Source organism: Neofelis nebulosa, chromosome 12 (genome assembly GCF_028018385.1).
Source record: "Neofelis nebulosa isolate mNeoNeb1 chromosome 12, mNeoNeb1.pri, whole genome shotgun sequence".
Classification (NCBI taxonomy): Eukaryota; Metazoa; Chordata; class Mammalia; order Carnivora; family Felidae; genus Neofelis; species Neofelis nebulosa.
In genome coordinates this window covers 49,205,315-49,226,984 of record NC_080793.1, presented here as the reverse complement: position 1 = coordinate 49,226,984, position 21,670 = coordinate 49,205,315, and the positions used below count along the sequence as shown (strand labels likewise).

General features: G+C 41.8%; 2 protein-coding genes across 2 annotated transcripts; one reads left to right on the top strand and one right to left on the bottom strand.

The window, feature by feature from the left end:
- The first annotated feature begins 10 nt into the window (after positions 1 to 10).
- Positions 11 to 15,865, top strand: LOC131490758 (interferon omega-1-like). Its single transcript, XM_058693231.1, is given in 3 exon segments — positions 11 to 196; positions 198 to 554; positions 15,761 to 15,865. Coding segments are annotated over 3 exon segments (648 nt in total).
- A 2,110-nt stretch (positions 15,866 to 17,975) lies between these two features.
- LOC131490870 (interferon omega-1-like) lies at positions 17,976 to 18,687 on the bottom strand. Its single transcript, XM_058693312.1, has one exon. The coding sequence runs from the start codon at positions 18,564 to 18,566 to the stop codon at positions 17,976 to 17,978; it is 591 nt and encodes a 196-aa protein (XP_058549295.1). The 5' UTR covers positions 18,567 to 18,687.
- Positions 18,688 to 21,670: the final 2,983 nt, after the last annotated feature.

Below are 21,670 nucleotides of genomic sequence, written 5' to 3'. Positions count from 1 at the left end.
AAACTTACCAATGGCTTTTTCAATTTCTTTACTGATGGCACTAGTGTTGATCTTGTCCCACCCTCTGACCTCCATTAGCTGTGACCTGCCTCAGAGCTTTGACTTGGGAAAGCAGGACAGCTTCACAGCTCTCAACCAAGTGGTGACGCTCTCTCTTTCCCGTCTGAAATACAGGACTGACTTCAAATTCCCCCGGGGAGCAGCTGGAGGGCGGGGAGTTCCGGGAGGCCCAGACCGCCGCCGCCGTCCTGCGGGAGCTGCTCCAGCAGACCTTCAACCTGTTGCACACGGAGCGCTCCTCGGCGGCCTGGAGCCCCGCGCCGCTGCACCGACTCCGCTCTGGCCTCCACCTGCAGCTGGAAGCCCTGGACGCCTGCTTGGTGCAGGCCACGGGCGAGGGAGAGCGCGCCCCGGGGATGCACGGCCCTGCCCTGGCCATCAAGAGGTACTTCCAGGACATCCGCGTCTACCTGGAGGACGAGGGATACAGTGACTGCGCCTGGGAAATTGTCAGACTGGAAATCAGGAGTCGCTTTCTCTTCATTTACAAGCTCGTAAGAAAACTCAGGAATTAACAGGAACCTGGTTTTCAGTGACTAATGTCCTAGCTCAGACTCTTAATTGTTCATTTATTTCCAAAACTGTTATTTTTTGCTTCAGTTATAAAATAATTCGAATCATAGTTGGCGTATTTTTATCAGTAATGTTAAACACGTCTATGCCCAGCTAGTTTCAGAATTGGAGAAAATGTAACTGGTGCCCTGGGGCTGAACCTCATTTTATAAAATGTTTATGTATATATTTACTTATATTAATTTATTATTCACTTTTATGGAATTTGCACTCGTATGTTCTATTTTTATATAGAAGTATTTTTACATTTTCATCTTTAATAAAAATGTGAGTTTTTTTACTTATTAAATTTAAGACATTTCTCTTCTTTTTTTAAATTTCTCTGAGGTTCTAATTCTGCACACTAAACATAAAAATATGTGGTGCAGTTCATTCATTCATTTATTGGCCTTGGGGATAGAGTCTTGATTATGGGTATGTAGTGTCTGTCCTTCTGGAACTTACATTAGAGCGAAGGACATATCCATTAAAGAAGTAGTTGTGGGGCACCTGGGTGGCTCAGTCGGTTAAGCGTCCGACTTCGGCTCAGGTCATGATCTCATGGTTTGTGAGTTCAAGCCCCACATCAGGCTCTGTGCTGTGCTGTATAGCTTGGAGCCTGGAGCCTGCTTCGGATTCTGTGTCTCCCTCTCTCTCTGCCCCTCACCTGCTCATGTTCTGTCATCTCTCAAAAATAAATAAATGTTAAAAAAAAAATAAAAATAAATAAAGAAGTAGTTGTAATGTAATTAGGTATTTACATTTGGGATCTGGGCTACACAGAAAGAAAAGATGTTCTGGCAGTGAGTTTCATGGGTAGCTCATTTATACTACCTTCAGTTTTCCCCAGGGAAGTAATATGAAGTATGAGACTGGAAAGATGAGCAGGTGTTTGGTAAGTATCACATGGAGGGCAAAATATCACAGGGAAGTTAAAAGGAGCTGCATAGGGAGGGAGTGGCCCTCTAGCAGGAAAGGGGCTGGTACTTCAGAAAGAGTGCAAAACACCAGAGTAGGTGGACTGTACCAACAGATGGAAAGTATGGCTTGTCATGACGCTGGAGAAATGAAAAGAAGTCCAACAATAGACTATGTTAAAGATGTTAGACTTTATCTGAGGAACCAAGGAAAGCGACTTCAGGATTTAAAGCAAGAGAGTAGCCTGACCAGAGCAGGCGCAAGGAAATTCATTAGACTTGCAGTTCTCAAAGTGTGGTCTGTGGCCTGGGAAACCTGGGTGGCTCAGTCGGTTAAGCGTCCGACTTTGGCTCAGGTCATGATCTCACGGTTTGTGAGTTCGAGCCCCACATCAGGCTCTGTGCCGACAGCTCAGATCCTGGAGCCTGCTTCAGATCCTGCGTCTCCTTCTCTGTCTACCCCTCCCCAGCTCACACTCTGCCTCTCTCTCTCTCTCTCTCAAAAAGAAATAAACATTAAAAAAATTTTTTTTAAAGTGTGGCCTGTGGGCCCCTAGAGGTCCCCAAGATACTTTAAGGGGATCCAGGAAATCAAAAATACTTTGGCAATAACATCCAGACATTATTTGCTTTGTTTACCGCATTAACAATTTGCACTAATGGTGTAACACCAACAGTGAATAAAACTGCTAATGCCCAAGTGTCAATCAAGGCAGTGTCACCAAAATGTACCAGTAATTATTATATTTTTCACTGTAATATACTTGGAGCAACAAATAAAGCCAGTCTCACTTAATAATGTCCTTGATGAAATAAAAAGATCATTAATTTTATTAATAATTAATAATAATAATGATTAAATCTTGACTTGTGAGTGCACATCTTTTGAATATTCTCTGTGATAGTCTTTTAATATTCTGAGTGACAAGCACTTCTGCTGCATGCAAGATGATCGTTTTGAGGAAAACCATTTATATGATTGTTAGAGTTGTGAGCTAAACTAGCCACTCTTCGCAGAATCCATTTTCACTTGGAAGAATGACAGACAGACAAAGCATGGTTACTCAGACTTAGGCATTTGACAAACACTTTCTCAAGATACTTACAAAGTGAATTTGTTACTTAAAGAAAACCATTCGTTTCCAATGATAACATTTGAGCTTTCAATAGAAAATTAAAATTGGGTGGGGGGGGCAGCTGGGTGGCTCAGTCGAATGAACATCTGGCTCTGGATTTCGGCTTGGGTCATGATTTCATGGTTTGTGACTTCAAGCTCCATGTCTGGCTCTGTGCTGACAACGTGCAGCCTACTTGGGATTCTCCCTCTCTCTCTCTCTCTCTCTCAAAATAAATAAGTAAACTTAAAAAAAAAAGAAAATTAAAATTTTGGAAAACCTATCACTGCAAACTTGACAACTTTTCAATACTTAAAAGACTTTTGTGATGACAACAATGGTGATATTAACAAATAAATTACTTGGTTATAATAATTGAAATATATATAGATTTGTAATGTCAGAATATCTTAGTGAACAGATATTTTCATTTGGAAAATGAAAATGATGCATATATTACAAAATTATGCCTGGGTGAAAGAGATCTATTCAAAGAGCAAGTCAGATTGATGGGTTTTTTGTAATAGACTTTTTGAACTTTATTGTTTTAGTTTTAGACTCCACATTGCAACTAATCCTTAAGAAACTACCACTTAACAAGCTCTGGTGTGATAAATAACACATTATATAAATATATTTTCTAGTATAAAATCATCTCTATATTTCCATGATATTCTTCTTAATCATGATGAATTAGATTATTAACGTGATGTCACATTGGACAGCATATAGAATTGGGAAAATACTGGTTGGCTCTGAATCATAGTTCTGCTGCTTAATAGCTTCTATTATCTGCTGCTCTTGCACACAGTAGGTACTCAATAAATATTATTATCTAAGGTTATGCAGTAGAGAATAAGGTGTTGTTTATTGTTTAAGAGCTTGACAGCATTGTTGAGAAGATAAAAATACTTCCTGTAATGTGTTTAGCTCTGTCCCTGATGCAGAGAGTGAACATTCAATAAATGCTAGCTTGTATTCTTTATACAGTGTGTTAATGTTATTTAGAATTTTTTTTTTGACTTTAATATGTGAGGTGGGTCTGTTTTCAATTCATATGTTTGTTTAGGCTGTGAGTTGACCTCAGTGGGTAATTTTTTTTTTTTTTTTTTTTTTTTTGAGACAGAGAGACAGACAAAGCGTGAGCAGGGGAGGGGCAGAGAGAGTGGGAGACAGAATATGAAGCAGATCCAGGCTCTGAGCTGTCAGCACAGAGCCCAATGCAGGGCTTGAACTCACAAACTGAGAGATCATGACTTGAGCCAAAGTCGTATGCTTAACCGTCTGAGCCACCCAGGTGTCCTTCTTTGTAGTTTAATATATGATGATTTTTGTGAATGATTTATAAATATTTGAAAGAAGTTATAGTGCTCGAGAGTCTTAACCAATAATTTACTTTTAAATCTTCTTGTCCTTATTATTTTTCTACATTGTTTTATAGACAACGTGCTAACATTTCAATGCTACCATCATGTTTCTGTTCACGTTTGTATATATTGCTAAAAACTTTTGCTTAATGTTTTATATTATTTGAATTTTAGCTCCATAGCTTTTTAATTATAGATTCTATTTGTTTCCTAGGTATAGTGATCTTCTTTCTCAAACTTAATTCATTCAATTCTCATGGAGATCAATATTGATATTAATCATTATTAATATCTCATTCATATTAATATTGCCACCTCTAAATACTTTCCTCCATTGTGTTTTCTTGCTCCATCTTTGCCCATCTTTTCTTATAATACTGTTTTGGTACTAAACATGTAGTATAACTTGATTTTAGGCTTTTCCCCCTATGCAAACTAATAATGAGATTGGTGCTTTAAACCAATCAATGATTTTTTTTTTCTTTTAGAAAGGAAGTTTAAGCAGTTTATACTTCTAATCTTGACCATTATGTATTTGGTTCTCAAATGTATTGACTTATGCCTTATTTTTCAGATTACTTTTATTTTTTTTGAAACTTGTCATACTCCCTCCAGCTCCCCAATTGTTATTAAGGACAATATATTTTTCAAAACAATTTAAAATGTCCCTTAATTTTTGAGTGAAACATTGCACAATGCTTTAAATATAATTTTTTAAATTTTAATTTAAGATTAATTTTAACTGCTTTTATTATTTACTCCCAGTTCTTACAGGAACTATTGCTTTTAGTCATAGTAATTGCGCATAAGAGACATCATATAGATATATATGCATGGGAATTCATGCTTATACATAAACAGATAAGAAGGTCTAAAAAGTTAGTGAGTGGAAACTTACTTCTTGTTTTAGAAAACAAAAATATTTAATTTTGAATGCTCTGAGGGTGGTATTAACTTGGATGTAGTTTGTGAAATAAACACCTGTATTCTAAATGTAACCACTGGAAGTTCTTAGGGTCATGTGGTCAATGAGGTGGTAATCAGCTTGCATTAAACATTTTAAGATGAAGCGTATGACTGAAGGTCAATGACTTTGATATTCTTGCTACTTTGTTTTTTTAAATATATTTTTAAACTTTATTTATTTATTTATTTATTTATTTATTTATTTAGAGAACATGTGAGTGAAAGAAGGGCAGAGAAAGGGGGAGAGAGAAAATCCCAAGTAGGCTCTGCACGGTCAGTGCACAGCCCAATGCAGGGCTTGATCCATGAACCTTGAGATCACGACTCTAAGCTCAAGAGTCGGATTCTTAACTGATTGAGCCAGCCAGGCACCCCAAAACTTTTTTTTAAATTTTAGATCGAGCGAGAGAGCGTGCGTGAGCAGGGGAGAGGGGCAGAAGGATAGAGAGAATCTTAAGCAGGTTCCATCCTTAGTGTGGAGCCTGATGTGGGGCTCAACCCCACAACCCTGGGATCATGGCCTGAGCTGAAATCAAGAGTCAGACATTCAATCAACTTAGCCACCCAGACGCCAACTTGCTACTTTGTAAATTGGCTCTGAAGGCAGTTGTCATCCTAGAATGCAAAATCTTCTTTTTTAAGTTTATTTATTTATTTTTGAGAGAGTATGTGTGTGTGCACGAGCAGGGGAGGAGCAGAGAGAGAAGGAGAGAGAGAATCCCAAGCAGGCTCCGTGCTGTCAGCCTGTTGTGCAGCTCAAACTCATGAACTGTGAGATCCTGACCTAAGCCAAAATCAAGAGCCAGATGCTTAACCAACTGAGCCACCCAGGTGTCCCGCAAAGTCTTTTGAATGAGGATAATATTGTTGCCATTCTCAGTCATTATATTTCTGACATGTTTTTCAAGTTTCAGATTGAAACTACAGTAAGGCACATTCACAGTTAAGAAAACTGGGTGGCTCAGTCTGTCAAACATCGGACTCTTGATTTTGGCTCAGGTCACTATCTCATGGTTTAGGAGTTCAAGCCCCACGGCGGTCTCTGCACTGACTTGGGGAGCCTGCTTGGGAGTCTCCCTCTTCCTTTCTCTCTCTGCCCCTCCCCTGCTCGTGGTTTCTCTCTCAAAATAAATAAAAACATAAAAAAAAAGAAAGAAAAGGAAACAATTGAAAGATGTACATGAGTGCCCCATAGGCTATGCCTTTTTGATGGCTCCCTCCAACCTTTACCCAAAAAGGGAGAAGAAGCAAGTTAGTCTGAGTGTAGAGTATAAGCAGCAGGGGTTACTTCCTTACTCTATGATCTTCATTTCTTCCTGTAGGCCTTCAATGGCTTCTCTTTGGTAATTTATTATCCACTGCTGGACTGGATCAAGCTAAAACAAAGAGAGAATAAAGATTTTAGACGACATTCCTTCTCTGTGGTCCAAGCCCTCAGCTCTGGAGTCTTGTTTGGCCTATTGACTGACGCGTCCAGAACTAAAGGTGTGGAAGTTTGGTGTTATACTGCCGTCTACTGCATGTAGGTCAAATACTGACTCAGAGACCACTGCTCCCTTCCAGGACCTCCTGCTGGGCAGAAGGCACAGGAAATTAGAAATAAAAGAAAGAACACTTTGATGTCCTGCCCATTTGAAAACAAAGACACAGATGTATGAGTGAAGCAAAATAAATTCTAATTCATAATGATCCTAGTAATGTGAAATGTACGTTTTTAGACCTACATCATCCTCTTCTTACTCCAAAGTAAGTTTGTACATATAATTGGCATATGTGTATAAGTAGGCTAATTTAAACCAAAAAGAGACATTTGTATCTCATTAACAGTTTTGTTTGTAAGACTTCTTGCCATCCTTGGGCTGACGTGCCTTGTCTCAAGCACCACACTAAGACAATTACCAAGTTTTAATAACTGAATCTGGGGATGAATGGGGTTGGGCTTTTGGTTCCTGTTTTCTCAAAGGATCCTAGAGTTCTGCTATGCAAATTTTCTCCCCCCACCTCCACCATCAGGAACTTTCTTTGCTACACACATCAATAATTTATTACATGGAAAACATTCAGTAAAAGCAGATGCTCACTTGACATTTTTCTCCAGGTAGAATCATACGAGCTATGGCATGATCACATGACAATGAGCACTGTCTGCGTGGCGCAACGTGATCAGGATCCACTCTCTGGGAGTGGCAGCCAGAGTGCTGGTGGTTAGGGTGGATGGCAAAGGACAGAGTGAACAACAGTTTGTTGAGTCAGAAAATAAATTCATTGTGGAGGAAGATTCAGAGAGGTGATTAGTTTATGATGAGCCGAGAGAAAAGTGACTTTTCCCAGACAGACTTTTCCCAACAACCTTCCTGGAATAATCAGAGGATCGTTCTAAGTGTTTGGACTATAAGAAGCCAAATTTCATCTCCATCCCTTGGAGCTAAGTTCCTGATACCCTATTCAAGCAAGCTGGCCATGGGATTCTGGGCCAGGACCAGGCTGGCTGATTCCTGGGTCTCTTTGAAGTGCTGAAGGAGGAAGACCATGAACTGGGACCCCTGGAGTCACTGAGAGGTGACCTTCCAGCTACCCATCAGACTTGAGGGGGAAGGTCGCAAGAAAGCAGTCAGGTGAGAGGCAGTTTGACAGAAATCAGATGAATGTGGACACAATTCAAAACAGGAGATAGACATAAGGCATGAGAAGGTGGGACTGAGATTCATGGGGAATCCGTTAGAACTCCAGCCGTCCCAGGTGAAGAATGAAGATCTCCAAGGATGTGGAGCTTTTTAAGGCCCTACCTTGTAGGATACCTTGTATCCTTTGACTATCCTATGGTTGGTCTTACTACACATAGTTCAATTTTCCTTTTCAGGGGAGCTGAAGAGCAAATAGGAACAGAGGGGTACCCTCTGCCTGCCCAAAAACAAATTTCTTCTAGACCGTTCTCATAGGATCCCAGATAGAGAAAGAACTTCAGAGAGCAATTGGACCATGCCTTCTATTTTCTCATATGCAGCCAACATCAAGTAGATAAATCACCTGAGACCCACAGAAGTTTAAGTTTTAAATAAGAGATTTAATAATAATAATAATAATAATAATAATAAATCTAATAACCTGGGTCTGCTAGGGAAATTGCCTTTACACCACACCACACACAAACTTTCTTTTCACTAATTACATGTTTTCTTTTTTCCCCTGCAGCAAGTGTATCTGACCAACAATTAGACTTTGTAATGAACTACCTGAAACCTCCAGCCCTAGTCTCCTCTGTCTTGGCAGATCCGTTTAGAGCTTGAATCCATAAATACAAAATATTTTCCTAGCGCTAAGAGAAGGGAGAAGCAGGTGTTAATTCTCAAAGAATGTCAAGTATTACAGATATGACAAAATGTGTAAGAGGCAGTCTTTTTTTTTTTTTTTAAGAGGCAGTCTTTTATCGACCGGAGCCAGAGTAATGACACATGTTGGCAAAGAAATGAGAAATTATGGACTAGAACTTTGTATGACAATCTTTGAGCACTTACTTTTATGCCATGCACTTGGCCACCGTGTTTTTTTTAATTTTAGTAAATACACTTCTATTCCAAACACTATTGTTTTTATTTTTTTACTGGATGGAAATCAGATGAATGTGGAAATGACTCAAAACATGGGGAACCTGTAGCCTGCTTTGGATTCTGTGTCTCTTTCTCTCTGTGCTCCTCCCCTGTTCACGCTCTCTCTCTCAAAAATAAATAAACATTAAAAATAAAAGATATTTAGAAGTAAACTTCCTGGAAGCGAGATTCCAAGACTGGCTATGAACAGTTACTTTTATTTTATTTTATTTTATTTTTAATTTATTTATTTAAATTCAAGTTAGTTAACACACAGTGTAGTATTGGTTTCAGAAGGAGAACCTAGTGATTCATCACTTACATGTAACACCCAGTGCTTATCCCAACAAGTGCCCTACTTAATGCCCATCACCCATTAAACCCATCCCCCCCCCACCACCTCCCCTATAGCAACCCCCAGTTTGTTCTCTGTATTTAAGAGTCTCTTATGGTTTGCCTCCCTCTCTGGTTTTATCTTATTTTTCCTTCCCTTCCCCTAGGTTCATCTGTTGTGTTTCTTAAATTCCACGTATGAGTGAAATCGTATCATATTTATCATTCTCTGCCTGACTTATTTTATTCAGCATCATACACTCTGGTTCCATCCACGTTGTTGCACATGGCAAGATTTCATTCTTTTCGGTCGCTGAGTAGTATCCCATTGTGTGTACATTCCGCGTCTTCCTTATCCATTCATCAGTTTTTGGACATTTAGGCTCTTTACATTCAGTACAAAGAGAAGGCACTTCTAGAACTTCTTACATTTTAAACACCAAACACCTGCAACATGCTTAGCTGGGCTCACTTGAGGTGGGATACTATTACACATTTAATCCTGGCCTCTATTTACTATTGTCCTCTGTGAAATGGATAAGAAAATAATAGTCCCTAGTCTGTCCTGAGATCACATTTGACTCTTCTCACCAGCTGTGGCTCTTGGGCAAAACCCTTCTCATCTCAGAACCTCATACTGCCTCCCCCCCCCCCCCGCCCCCCGCCCCGTGTTCCTTGCTGCATGTGAGGAAATATACATTGGAAGACTGTGTGGGAAAACATATGCAAGGTCCTATGGGGAAGTTAGTGATTATTCTTCAAAACATCTCATTTTATTGTTTTGGACTCTGTCCCAACTTGTCCTGATGGTTTGCACCATGTATTTTAGTGGTTAAGGAATGTGTTTCTGGAGCCAGAGTTTGAGGGTTGAATCCCAGCTCTGTTATCCACTGTTAGTGGAACTTTTGTAAATGACATAAACACTACATTCTCTAGTTTCCTCATCTTTAATGTGGGGGACAATAATGGTATTTTTCAAGGATTAGTGTGTCAAATGAGTAAATACAGACGAAGGGCATAAAAGTATGCAACAGATTGGTGGGTGCCAGAGGCAGGGGCGGGGATGGGTAAGGGGGTGGTGAAGGTGGCCAAAAGGCACAAACTTCTAGTTAGAAGATAATCAGTTCTGGGAATGTAATGCACAGCATGATGACTATAGTTACCAATACTCTATCATATATTTAAAAGTTGCTTAGAGAGTAGATCTTAAAAGTGCTCATCAGAAGAAAAAAAATTGTAACCATATAAGGTGGTGGATGTTAGTTAAATTTTGTAATCATTTCACGATATAAACACATGTCAAATCATTATCTTGTATACTGTAAACTGATACAATGTTATATGTCAGTTATATCTCAGTATAACTGAGGGGGAATCGTTGGGGTCTCGAATGTACTCATGCTGGTGACAGAAGATTTGCTCATTATCTAGATAAATGCTGTAGGAGGATAAGGAGAAGGGGGTCGGGGCATGAGGTAGAGAGGGAGCAAGGCAAGCGTGATTTGTGGGCACTTGACCTCTCCTGATTGCCACAGTCATCTGGGAGGGGAGGAAGTATGACATTAACTCAGTTCTGCCAGGTATTAAGAGTCTCCATCAGCACACCTGGGCTCAACTCCTAGCTCCACTTGCTGTGCACTGGATGGGTCACTTCATCTCTTGGGGTTCTGCTTTATTCATTTATACATGGACTTGATAGCATCCCTGTTTCCATAAATTGACAGGGCAATTTAGGAAGTAATATTAGTTACCTTGTAGATGGTGCATAAATGACCAGATACATTTTTCTTTCTCTTCCTCATTTTCTGACTGTGCTGAACTCTCTTCTTTCTGATGCTGATCCACCAGGATAAGCATCAATGAGCTTGCTCACTTTTAAAAAAGAAATAGATTGAAAAATAAAAGTTTCTTCGAAAGCAGTATTAGTGTTGAGGGTTTTCATCAATCTCGCGTGACTGGTGACAAGGTGTAGCTTAGACAGATTCAATATGGCAAAAAGAACACTAGTTATACATTCAGAACTGGCTGTGAGTCCTATCTCTGCCACTCGCCACAGCCTGGATGAGTGTCCTTGAAGATATCACTTCCCACTTTGATCTGAAAATCATTCCTCATAGCAGCTCCAATGAGATTCTGGGTGAGAGAAAACTTTGCAAAATGCTGCCCAAGAATGAGTGGGTTTTACGATTAGGTAGTAGATATGGGATCCCAGGGGGCTGAGAAACTCACAACGGAATGGTTTGGTGACATTTTCTGTGTGGAAGCTGAACATACTTCCCCCAAAGGATCCTCATATGGTGAGAATGCCATACAGCCCTCTACCTAGATGGCCATCTTTGTCTGTCCTAAGCTAAGAATTTGTCTTTCTGGCTGGAAGGAGCGGAGTATGATGAATGAGTAACTTGCCCTTTCAGATTCATTTAAAGATTTTATCAGACTTCTGTTTCAGATGGGACTTGCATAAGGGGGATGCAGAGTGGGGACACAGTGATCCATCTAGCTTGGAAGATTGTGCAGTGGTGATGCTTTTGGCCCTCTTAGTGACATCAAGAGGAGAGGCATCATTAGGCTTTTATTTTGCCACACCTGGAGCATATTAACGACTGATGATAAACTGGAAGAACCAGGCACAGTAACACCCATGTCAAGGACAGTCAGTGGTTCTAAAGTTTGGATCCATCCTTGTCGTGACTCCAAGGCTGCAGCTCACATTGAACAAGATGCCTGTGTTCAAACATGCTATGTCAGCTACAGTCTAGGAGATTGGCTTCTAACTCTGCTTTCTGTCTCAGAAAAATGGGCAAGATTATGCTAATTTTAAAGTCAGAAAGACCTGGATTCAATTTCAGGTAGTATTTTGAACCATTTGAACTGTAAGGAGAATTATTTAACCTAAGTCTGTATTTTCTCATCAGTAACAACTCCTACACGCAGTTGTAGTGAGGGTTTCTCCATGCCTGACACACGGTTGCCTCGTAGACACTTTTGTTTACGGCAAGACATGGGCAGGACAGACTGATGAATTTTAGAAACTAAAGAACACAGGGGTGCCCGGGTGACTCAGTGGGTTAAGCGTCGCACTTCAGCTCAGGTCATGATCTCACGGTTCATGGGTTCGAGCCCCGTGTCGGGCTCTGCTGACAGCTCGGAGCCTGGAGCCTGCTTCAGATTCTGTGTCTCCCTCTTTCTCTGTCCCTTCCCCACTTATACTCTGTCTCTCTTTCTCTCTCTCTCAAAAATAAATAGACATTAAAAAAAATTAAAAAAAAAAGAACTAAAGAACACAATCACAGCTCTGAGGTTAAGAATACTGGCAAAAATCACCATCAACCTTTTTCAGTCCCTAAAGCCCCTTGGGAGACTAAAGTGCCTAAATTTCGTTTGGAGGACCAGAGCAGGAATACCGGTGACACCAACAAAGGACACCTCAAAGGGTCCAAATTGTTATTCCCATTTTTCAACTGATTGTAAATTTATCTGATCATAATGTGTATAATATCAACTATTCTATAATAATGCAGATTTATCATTTTTTATTGTTCACACTTTTCAATGAGGACAATGAACTTTAGAAATATTAAATAATTTATCCAAGGCCACACAGTTACCAAGCAATGAAGATTCGAACCCAAGACAGTCTAACTGAAAATTCCAACCACTCTAGAGGTGCCTGGATGGCTCAGTTGGTTAGGCGTCTGACTTCAGCTCAGGTCATGATCTCACACTCCATGAGTTCGAGCCCCATGTCAGGCTCTGTGCTGACAGCTTGGAGCCTGGAGCCTATTTTGGATTGTGTCTCCCTCTCTCTCTGACCCTCCCCCGTTCATGCTCTGTTTCTCTCTGTCTCAAAAATAAATAAACGTTAAAAATTAAAAAAAAAATTCCAACCACTCTAATTATGTTATGCTGCATTATTGACAATGAACAGATTTTCTGGAAGATAAAGGAGAGGAGCAGGCATGTTACCATTTATTCCTTATACAGTTACTCCTACTTGGCACAATTCTTGAGTTCTGAGTGTCATTGTCTGGGTTCACATAGTCCAGCTTTTCCCAGAACATTGCTGAATGTGCACCCAGATATCTGGGGATGTGGAGATGTCTGCAGTATGTGGTCCTCCAGCTGCCTAACGGGGATATTTTCAAGTTGAAGCACCACTGGCAGTGAGAGCGGCTAGTATATCCTGATCCACTCCTTCTACCCTATATACATTGCCCAGGGAGCAGAGGTGAATGGATAAGATCTCTCAGCCTAAAGCTTCCAAGTACAGTAAAAATTTGTGAGCATAATTCATTCTGGAAACCTGCTTGTAATCCAAAGCACTCTTATATCAAAGAGAATTTCATGAACCATTGGCTCAGTTGTGATCACGTGACATTTGGCATCACATACTACTTGTATTGCAAGACAGTGCTCGTTTATCAAGTTAAAATTTATTAGAAATGTTTGCTCGTCTTGTGGAACACTCCCAGAACAAGTTACTTGCAATCCCAAATTTTACAGTAGTTAACAACAGGCCAGAAGTAATCTGCCAGAGTCTTACAAATCAGCATGGTCTCAAGTCAGGAGAGAGTTTGAATGGGGACTGATTTGTAAGAGGGACCTCAAAAGAACTTCCAATCCAGGGGTGCCTGGGTGGCTCAGTCAGTTGAGTGTCCGACTTTGGCTCAGGTCATGATCTCACGATTCGTGGGTTCGAGCCCTGCATCGGGCTCTGTGCTGACAGCTCGGAGCCTGGAGCCTGCTTCAGATTCTGTGTCTCCCTCTCTTTGCCCCTCCCCTGCTCATGCTCTGTCTCTCAAAAATAAATAAATGTAAAAAAAAAAAAAAAAAAAAAAAAGAACTTCCAATCCAGAAGCTGTGTGTTTCAACTTTAACCTATGCCCTTGGGAATCCCTGTGAATCTCCCTTTTAAAGGGCCAATAATACAAACACCCATGCCTTCTTCTGTTAGGTCTCTTGCCTGGTTTTCATTTGTGGAATCAGATCTGCACTCAGCATTTTTTGGATGCAAAAGCAAGAAAATTGGCCATTTCTTCTAAAGAACAGCATTAGTGCACATAGTTTAAAAATTAATAGTAAATTTAGTAAATAGTAAATTAAACTTGTACCTTTTCCCCACTGGTGACAAAATTACACTCCCTCTCCCAGTCTCTTTACAGTTAGATGTGGCCATGTGAATGAATCCTGGGCAACTGAATGTGGGTGGAAGTTACGTTTGCTCTGTGCAGATCTGGCCCTTGAAAATATGCCCATGTGATCAATGGTACTTTTTCTTTTTACAACTAAGTGGAAGAAGCCCAAACACCACAGCCATATTTAAAGTCACATATTGAAGGCACTAAATAGAAGGTAGCTGGATCCCTGAGTCACTGTTTGAGGGAGAACCTACCAGAAGAGTCATTTGTTCAGTAATACTTGCATTGAAGTGTTAACATGAAGGGAAGAAAAACATGTGTTATGTTCAAAACACTGATATTTTCATTTGTATCTGTTTGAACGTCTAATATTATCTTCACAGAGGTCTGTAACAAAATAATGTAAAGAAGGTTTTCCATGATACGTTATATTTCAGATTCTAGGGACAAAAAATACCCTCCAAAAATTTGAAAAGATAAATGAAAAATGTATTATCATAGGTTATTTTTTAAAGAAACAGATCATTTAGTTTTCTGAACATTTTTTGGAGACTTTATACCTAAAATATAGTTTTGATCTCAGATCTCTTATTATTTTTTTAATGTTTATTTTTGGTAGAGACAGAGTTCAGGTAGGGGAGGGGCAGAGAGAGAGAGAGGGAGACACAGAGAATCCGAAGCAGGCTCCAGGCTCCGAGCTGTCAGCACAGAGCCCAACTTGGGACTGGAACTCACAAATGGTGAGGTCATGACCTGAGCCAAAGTCTGATGCTTAACCAACCCAGCCACCCAGGCGCCCCTGATTTCAGATCTTTTATAGCTGGTGCAGAAAAACAGTGCAGATTGCTTTCTTTTTTTTTTTTTTTTTTTTAATTTTTTTTTTTTTTTCAACGTTTTTTATTTATTTTTGGGACAGAGAGAGACAGAGCATGAACGGGGGAGGGGCAGAGAGAGAGGGAGACACAGAATCGGAAACAGGCTCCAGGCTCCGAGCCATCAGCCCAGAGCCTGACGCGGGGCTCGAACTCACGGACCGCGAGATCGTGACCTGGCTGAAGTCGGACGCTTAACCGACTGCGCCACCCAGGCGCCCCCAGATTGCTTTCTTTGATTTGACAAACAAAAATACAGTGATTAGAGAGTCATGAAAATAATTTTCTCATTTCCTGATTGTTTTTGGAATGTATTAAAGAGGGAAAAGCACACTTCAGCCACCCCTCTAAAAACCTCCAAGGCTCAGCAGCTACATTCCTTGCTCTTTAGACGGTTGCTGATTCCTTGCAAGTACTTTTAGGTACCTTCAAGTACGCACAAACCAGAAGAATTTCTACTTTCGTTTTCTGCTGTTGTTCCAGACTTCCTCGGGAGTAATGTAACCAGCAGATCCACTCCAAGCCGTGCTGTAGTTTTCTGTGTAAACAGGTTGAAGATCTGTATTGTAGTCTTTGTGGGACAGCTTGAGAATCTGATGGCAGAAACAAGTGGCTTGTGCCTTCTGGCTGTTGATATCTATTTTGTGGTTAAAAAAAAACAAAAAACAAAAAACAAAAAAACCAAAAAACCCAGGTCCTGTTATTCTGGCGTGACTGAGAAGCTATCATTTTCAGATATCTCAAAAGCATGATTTCCTGTTTTTCACAACCATCAGATTCAGGGGGGCTGGCACAAAGCATCACCAGCACCATTAGCGAATAGATTATGTCACTGCGTTCTGTGATTCCGCAGGCCATAGTGAAACACGCGTGGACAGCAATCCGCAGCGCCTCCAAGGCCCCCTCGCTGCGCCCCAACCGCCAGAAGGGGGCGCCCAAACTCTTCATAACCGTCTGACCCACATTTTCCTCAAAGTCCCACCTTATTTCTGTCTCCACTTCACAAACAAGCTTCCCAAAATAATTTCCTATACACAGTGCCAGTAATTCCTCTTCTTGTGTTTCCTCTTCAACCTACACCCATCTGGTTTCTGCCTCATTAATTCCACTAAACCAGATCATGCTAAGGTCACCTATGGCGTCTGTTTTCAGACCCCCTGGGCAGTTCGTCTGCACCTACCCTGCGAGCACCACTCTGACCCTTCTTCCCTGTGGGGGTCTCTCCCCCCATGTGTTATCGTCCCCATGTGTCCTTCCAGCTGGACTGGCCACGCCACCTCTGTGCCCCTGGCAGACTATCCTCTGCTTTGCTTCCAAATGCTGAGGGTCTGCAGGACTACATTTAGGTCTCTTCTCATTGCCCACTCTACTTAGAAGTGACCATATCCAGCTAATTTTTTCATGGCACTCGGGTTCAGGTGCACACTGGAACACTAAAGAGCGGAAGAGGGCCGACTTGTTAGAATGTGGTTCAGCTCAAAAGACCTCACAGGTTGGAGGATGGGACAAGATCTATCCCTGCAAACTAGGCATTACGTGAGCATCCTCACCAAGCTGGAGGAATCCAGCTGCCTCCCAGGGTGAACACCGGTTGTCCTGATGGTGATACGTTCACCTAGCTTATGATGCCCACTGACGTACCCTGGGTCGAACTCCTGGAAAGAGTTAAGGATGGAGCAGTTTGTTCTTGCATGCTACCAAAAAGCCTCCAGAGTTAACAGGTATGGTTTACCCATAACCTGCTTATTTCCTTAGAGGCCCAGCACCTTGTCTGGAGCCCAAGAATGATTTGAGGGACCCTCAGCCATTTCTCTGCTCAGCTCCAGTCTGAAATCAGAGGTCTGAAGAGAGAATAAGGCATGTATGTAATGGGAATCCAGTTCTTCAAGAATATCAAAAGGGAATTTTCAAGTCATATTTTTGTACAACCTAGCTGTTGCAATTAACATACAATTGTTTCAGCCTTTCTAAATCAAAGTTTAACCTTCAAAAAAAAAAAAAAAAGAGTGACCATATCCAGGGGTGCTGGGTGGCTCAGTTGCTTGAGGATCCGACTCTTGATTTTGGCTTAGGTCATGATCCCAGGGTCATGGGAACAAGCCTCGCATCAGGCTCCACACTGAGCATGGAGCCCGCATAAGATTCTCTCTCTCTCTCTCTCTCTCTCTCTCTCTCAAATAAAAGACAAAAATTACCACACCCATTCCCATGTGCTCATTCCCAATTATGTAATAAAGAATCTCAAATTAATACCACCCCCGCATAGCATTTGTTGTTCATTGCTGACCCCTATGCCCAACAGCCAGCAAGACTTCTGCAATTATGTATTTCCCAAGTGCTCTAGAAAGGGTATCCATCTTCCCCCGTCTCAAAATTATTGTACTTAAAGCTGCTATGTAAGAATAACATTTTCCTTTACATCATTTTGTGTTTTTTAATGTAATTAAAATTTTTAAAATATTTATCCTTTTTTAATGCCTCTTTCCCTGTGAGACTAAGAGTTTTGACACAGAAGTTGCCATGTTCGATTTACTCGGCTGTGCTTTGTGAAGGTGATTCTGCATCTGCCGTCTTGATTTCCTGTTTACATATGACATGAACTGAAAGGATGAGTAAGTAGATGAATACTACCATCCATTTTTCCATTTGCTTTAGAACAACCAAGATTTGGATTTAGGGTTTAAGAATAAAGAGACTCAAGAAATCGTCTTTCAAAAGAATTTAATAAGACAAAATACATATTTAATAAAATAGAAAGGTGAATATGATTTATCAATTTTAATACAGTGTAAAGGGAAATATCTTTTATATCAAAATATAAATATAAATATGATAAGCTACAAGAATAAATAAATAACAATAAATAAATAACATCAGGGCAAACATCTCTTAAGGACTGATGATCCTGAAGCCGGATTTTTTTTTAAAATATTCTTGCTTAATACTACTCACAAAATATTTGTGGAATTAAAGTCAATAAATTCTGTAATGAAGGCTGCAGTGAGAGTCTCTTGAGGTGAGCAGACATAGTGCAGGGTGATGTGGCACGTGAGTCATTGAGAATCACTTCAAGGTGACCCCAGGTCTCCATCCTTGATGGCTAAGCTGTCTTGCAAGGTCGCCGAGGAGGACAAGGCTCTCATGATTTCCAGCCTGACAATTTCCCAGGCGCAGTCACTGTATCCCTGGTCCTCCAGGTAGACGCGGATGTCCTGGAAGTACCTCTTGATGGCCAGGGTAGGGCCGTGCATCCCCGGGGCGCGCTCTCCCTCGCCCGTGGCCTGCACCAAGCAGGCGTCCAGGGCTTCCAGCTGCAGGTGGAGGCCAGAGCGGAGTCGGTGCAGCGGCGCGGGGCTCCAGGCCGCCGAGGAGCGCTCCGTGTGCAACAGGTTGAAGGTCTGCTGGAGCAGCTCCCGCAGGACGGCGGCGGCGGCCTGGGCCTCCCGGAGCTGGCCGCCCTCCAGCATCTCCAGCGGGAAGCGGAAGTCTTTTCTGGCCCGCAGGCACAAGAAAGGGGACAGTCTCCGCATCTGGCCCAGGAGCACCAAGTTGTCCCTGCTAACCTGCGCGTGGCTCCCAGGCAGGGCACAGCCCAGAGAGCCTCCAGGGCGGCAGGTGAGCAGCGCCAGGGCGGTCAGCAGAGGGCGCAGGAGAGCCATGGGGAAGCCGAGGGGGCTGCTGGGCGGGCTGAGCTGGGCGGCTGGGGGACCTCGGGGCCGAGGTTCTCTGAGCACGGCCTCGAAGCATGGCTCTTAAATAGGGAACGCGGACAATTTCATTTTCTGAACATCCTCTCCACTTCTACTTCCTTTTTTTTTGTTTTCATTTATGCATTCTCCTTATTGTGTAAAAGATGTCATCAATCTAAAATACTACGTAGGCAATGGAAGCTTTATTTCCCAATAAACTTCTGATATGTCCATCCCAATGGACACTTATCAACCAAATGAGAAACGTCTTTGTCCTAAAGACTGGAGTGATGTAGGCATGTAGGTACTCATACACACACCTGCTCACATATGTGTTTTCATATATGAACATTACTCTTTGTGTTAGAAACTTTGGCCTTGATCGTGGACTAGGTTTTTACCCTCTTTACTTCATACAGAGACAGGCTCCTTCACTCCTATGGGTTTTTGTATCTTGCTAGGTTCTGACCAGACCACGTATTGTAAATAAACTCTTTAGAACCAGGACTGGGTTTTAACTACTGTTGTATTCACATTAGAGGCTTGTGGTGATAAGTGAATGAGTTTCTTGGATGTTTCTCTTCATTCTAGAAATAATTGATGCAGGTCCATGCATTTATGCTTCACTGGGGCCTCAGGGTCAAGACTAATACAGACACTATCCTTCTGCCATTTCATAACCCGTCTACAGTGCTCCTCAGGCTGTGCCAGTGTCCCCAGCAGGAAGCCCGGTTCTGGTCTGGGACATGTAGCTGTGAAGATTCTAATCCCAGATCATTTTATTTTCTCAGCAAACCCTCACGCGCAAGGTTGTTATCACCTCTACTAACATGTTCCTCTGGAGTGACTGAGTGTCCTCAACCCAACCTCTCCTGGACTCACTCCCTGAGGGCAGGCTCACCTTGTCCTGAGGACATTAGAATTCCTCTGCTGTGGAGAGGCTAGGTTCTTTGTTAGCAAAACAGTTAATGTCCCTAGATCCTTGCCCTTGTCCCTGGAGTGTTTGTGTGAGACACCCTAGTTTTCAGTGATGACCCCTTCTTTTCCTGAGCAGGTATCAAAGTGTCAACAGCCCTCAGATGCTGAGGGTCACAGTTAGTTTCCTCTAAGTAGGGGAGTGACCCAACTGTAATCATTTCACCTTTAGTAAACAAATACGGTAAAACCTTGGATTGTGAGTAACTTGTTCTCTGAGTGTTCGTCAAGAGGAGCAAACATTTCTAATAAATTTTAACTTGATAAAGGAGCGATGTCTTGCAGTAAGGGTAGTAGGTGATGCTGAGTGTCACATGATCACCACTGAGCCAATGGTTCTCTCTTTCTCTCTCTCTCTCTCTCTCTCTCTCTCTCACACTGCTGGATTGTGGGTGATCCTCTCCCATGCTCAGATGCTTGGTCTCAGGCCACGGTGTTTGGCAGAAATTTGGGATTTTTCAAAATGCTGGAAGGTGTCCACAACTGGCTGTCGTGTATTTTTTGTCATTTCTAAGCACCTGTGGACAGTCCTTTGCTTTTCCATACAAGAGGAAGCTTAGGAATGCTTTGCTTCATTCTAGATCAGGCTGCCTGCAGATATAGACCCTTCTTCTGCTGCCTTATTGCCAGTTACATTAAGTACAGTAGGCAGCAAGAGTTTATTAATACTGTACTGTAGTCAACAGCTTCCAGCACAGAAACTAACTACTCTCCGTTGTTCATTCAGTCTGGGTATTTCTCTTTGGCTTCTTAGTCTGTTCATCTGTCTGAGGGTCAGAATGTAGGGGGTGAGGCCCCGGCTATTATGTCGGGGAGAAACAGACTTCTCTCCTTTACTTACTCGTGTTATTTCATTTTAAATTTAAAAAACAGCAACAAAAAGAATTTTAATGACTTAGTTTTTACGCAGTGGTTTACTGGACATAGTCTGTCTTGCTCTTGCTGCATCATGTTTTATATCATCCACAGGTTAATACAAAGGCAAGTAAAAGAATGAGGGGCTGCACCGTTTTTCTCTATATTTCCAAGATATCAGGTTTTTGTTCTTTTGTTTCTCATTTCAACTCTCCTAGAAAGCAAAACACAACAATTGTGTTGGGCAAAAGAAAACATAGGTCTGAATGTCATGAAAATGAAAAAAGGGAAGTGACTTCTCTGCTGGCAAAAAGCAAAGGGCTGGTTAACACAATCGGTGCGGCAAACTGGGGGCCGGGAGCTCTGGCAGAGGGAAGAGTGAAGGCCACACCGAATTCCCCCAAATCAGGAAAATAGCTGCTTTGGCCTGAGGCTTAAAGGAGAGAGCTGGCGGATGGTGATCACTCCCTTCGCCCGCCCGTGCCTCCCACCCTGAGACTCGGTTCTCCAACACTTTCGAGTATTTAACACTTAATACCTCTGGGATTGAAACTGAATATGGCTATAGAGAGTTTCAGGGCAATACTTAGTCCTTGTCATAGACAGAGGTAGAATCTGTTGTTGCCAGCTGGTAGCTTTTTGCAGCTTGAGGGGACATCCTCAAGAAGTGGCGGGATTTCTGCAGGGATCCCAAGCCAGCCCTCTAGTCTTGGTCGCTGCCCTTGCTGCACGTGGCCACCAGGGGGTGGTCTTCTCTGAGAGGAGCTTCGTTAGCCCACGCTTCAACTGGATCCTCCTTTCTGTCTTTTTCGCCACAAGTGCTAATATATCACATTTGACGGTAGTAAATAAAAAGCGTTTCTTGAAGATGTTTCTGCAAAACTTAGGGATTTCATTTGATTTTTAGTTTCTACTTGTGACATGCTGCTCTTTAGGGAAATGTTTAAGCTGAGACCACAACAGACCAGAAAGCTGCTGTGTGAATAGGCTGACAGTTGAAGGGAGTGAGTGACAGGGTGTGTGGGGACTTCCTTCTGGGACAGGGAAGAAATGATTAGGACAGGGGAATGTATCCTGTAATGCTGGGGGTGGGGCAGGTGCCAGAATATTAATGAAACATTATATTCTTCTGTACTCCCATCTAGATACTTATTCTTGAAACTCAGATATTAATACAAGCCACCTTTCCTCATTAAATATAAATAAGACACTTCTTTGAAATGAGGAATGAATCAGTCAGCCTT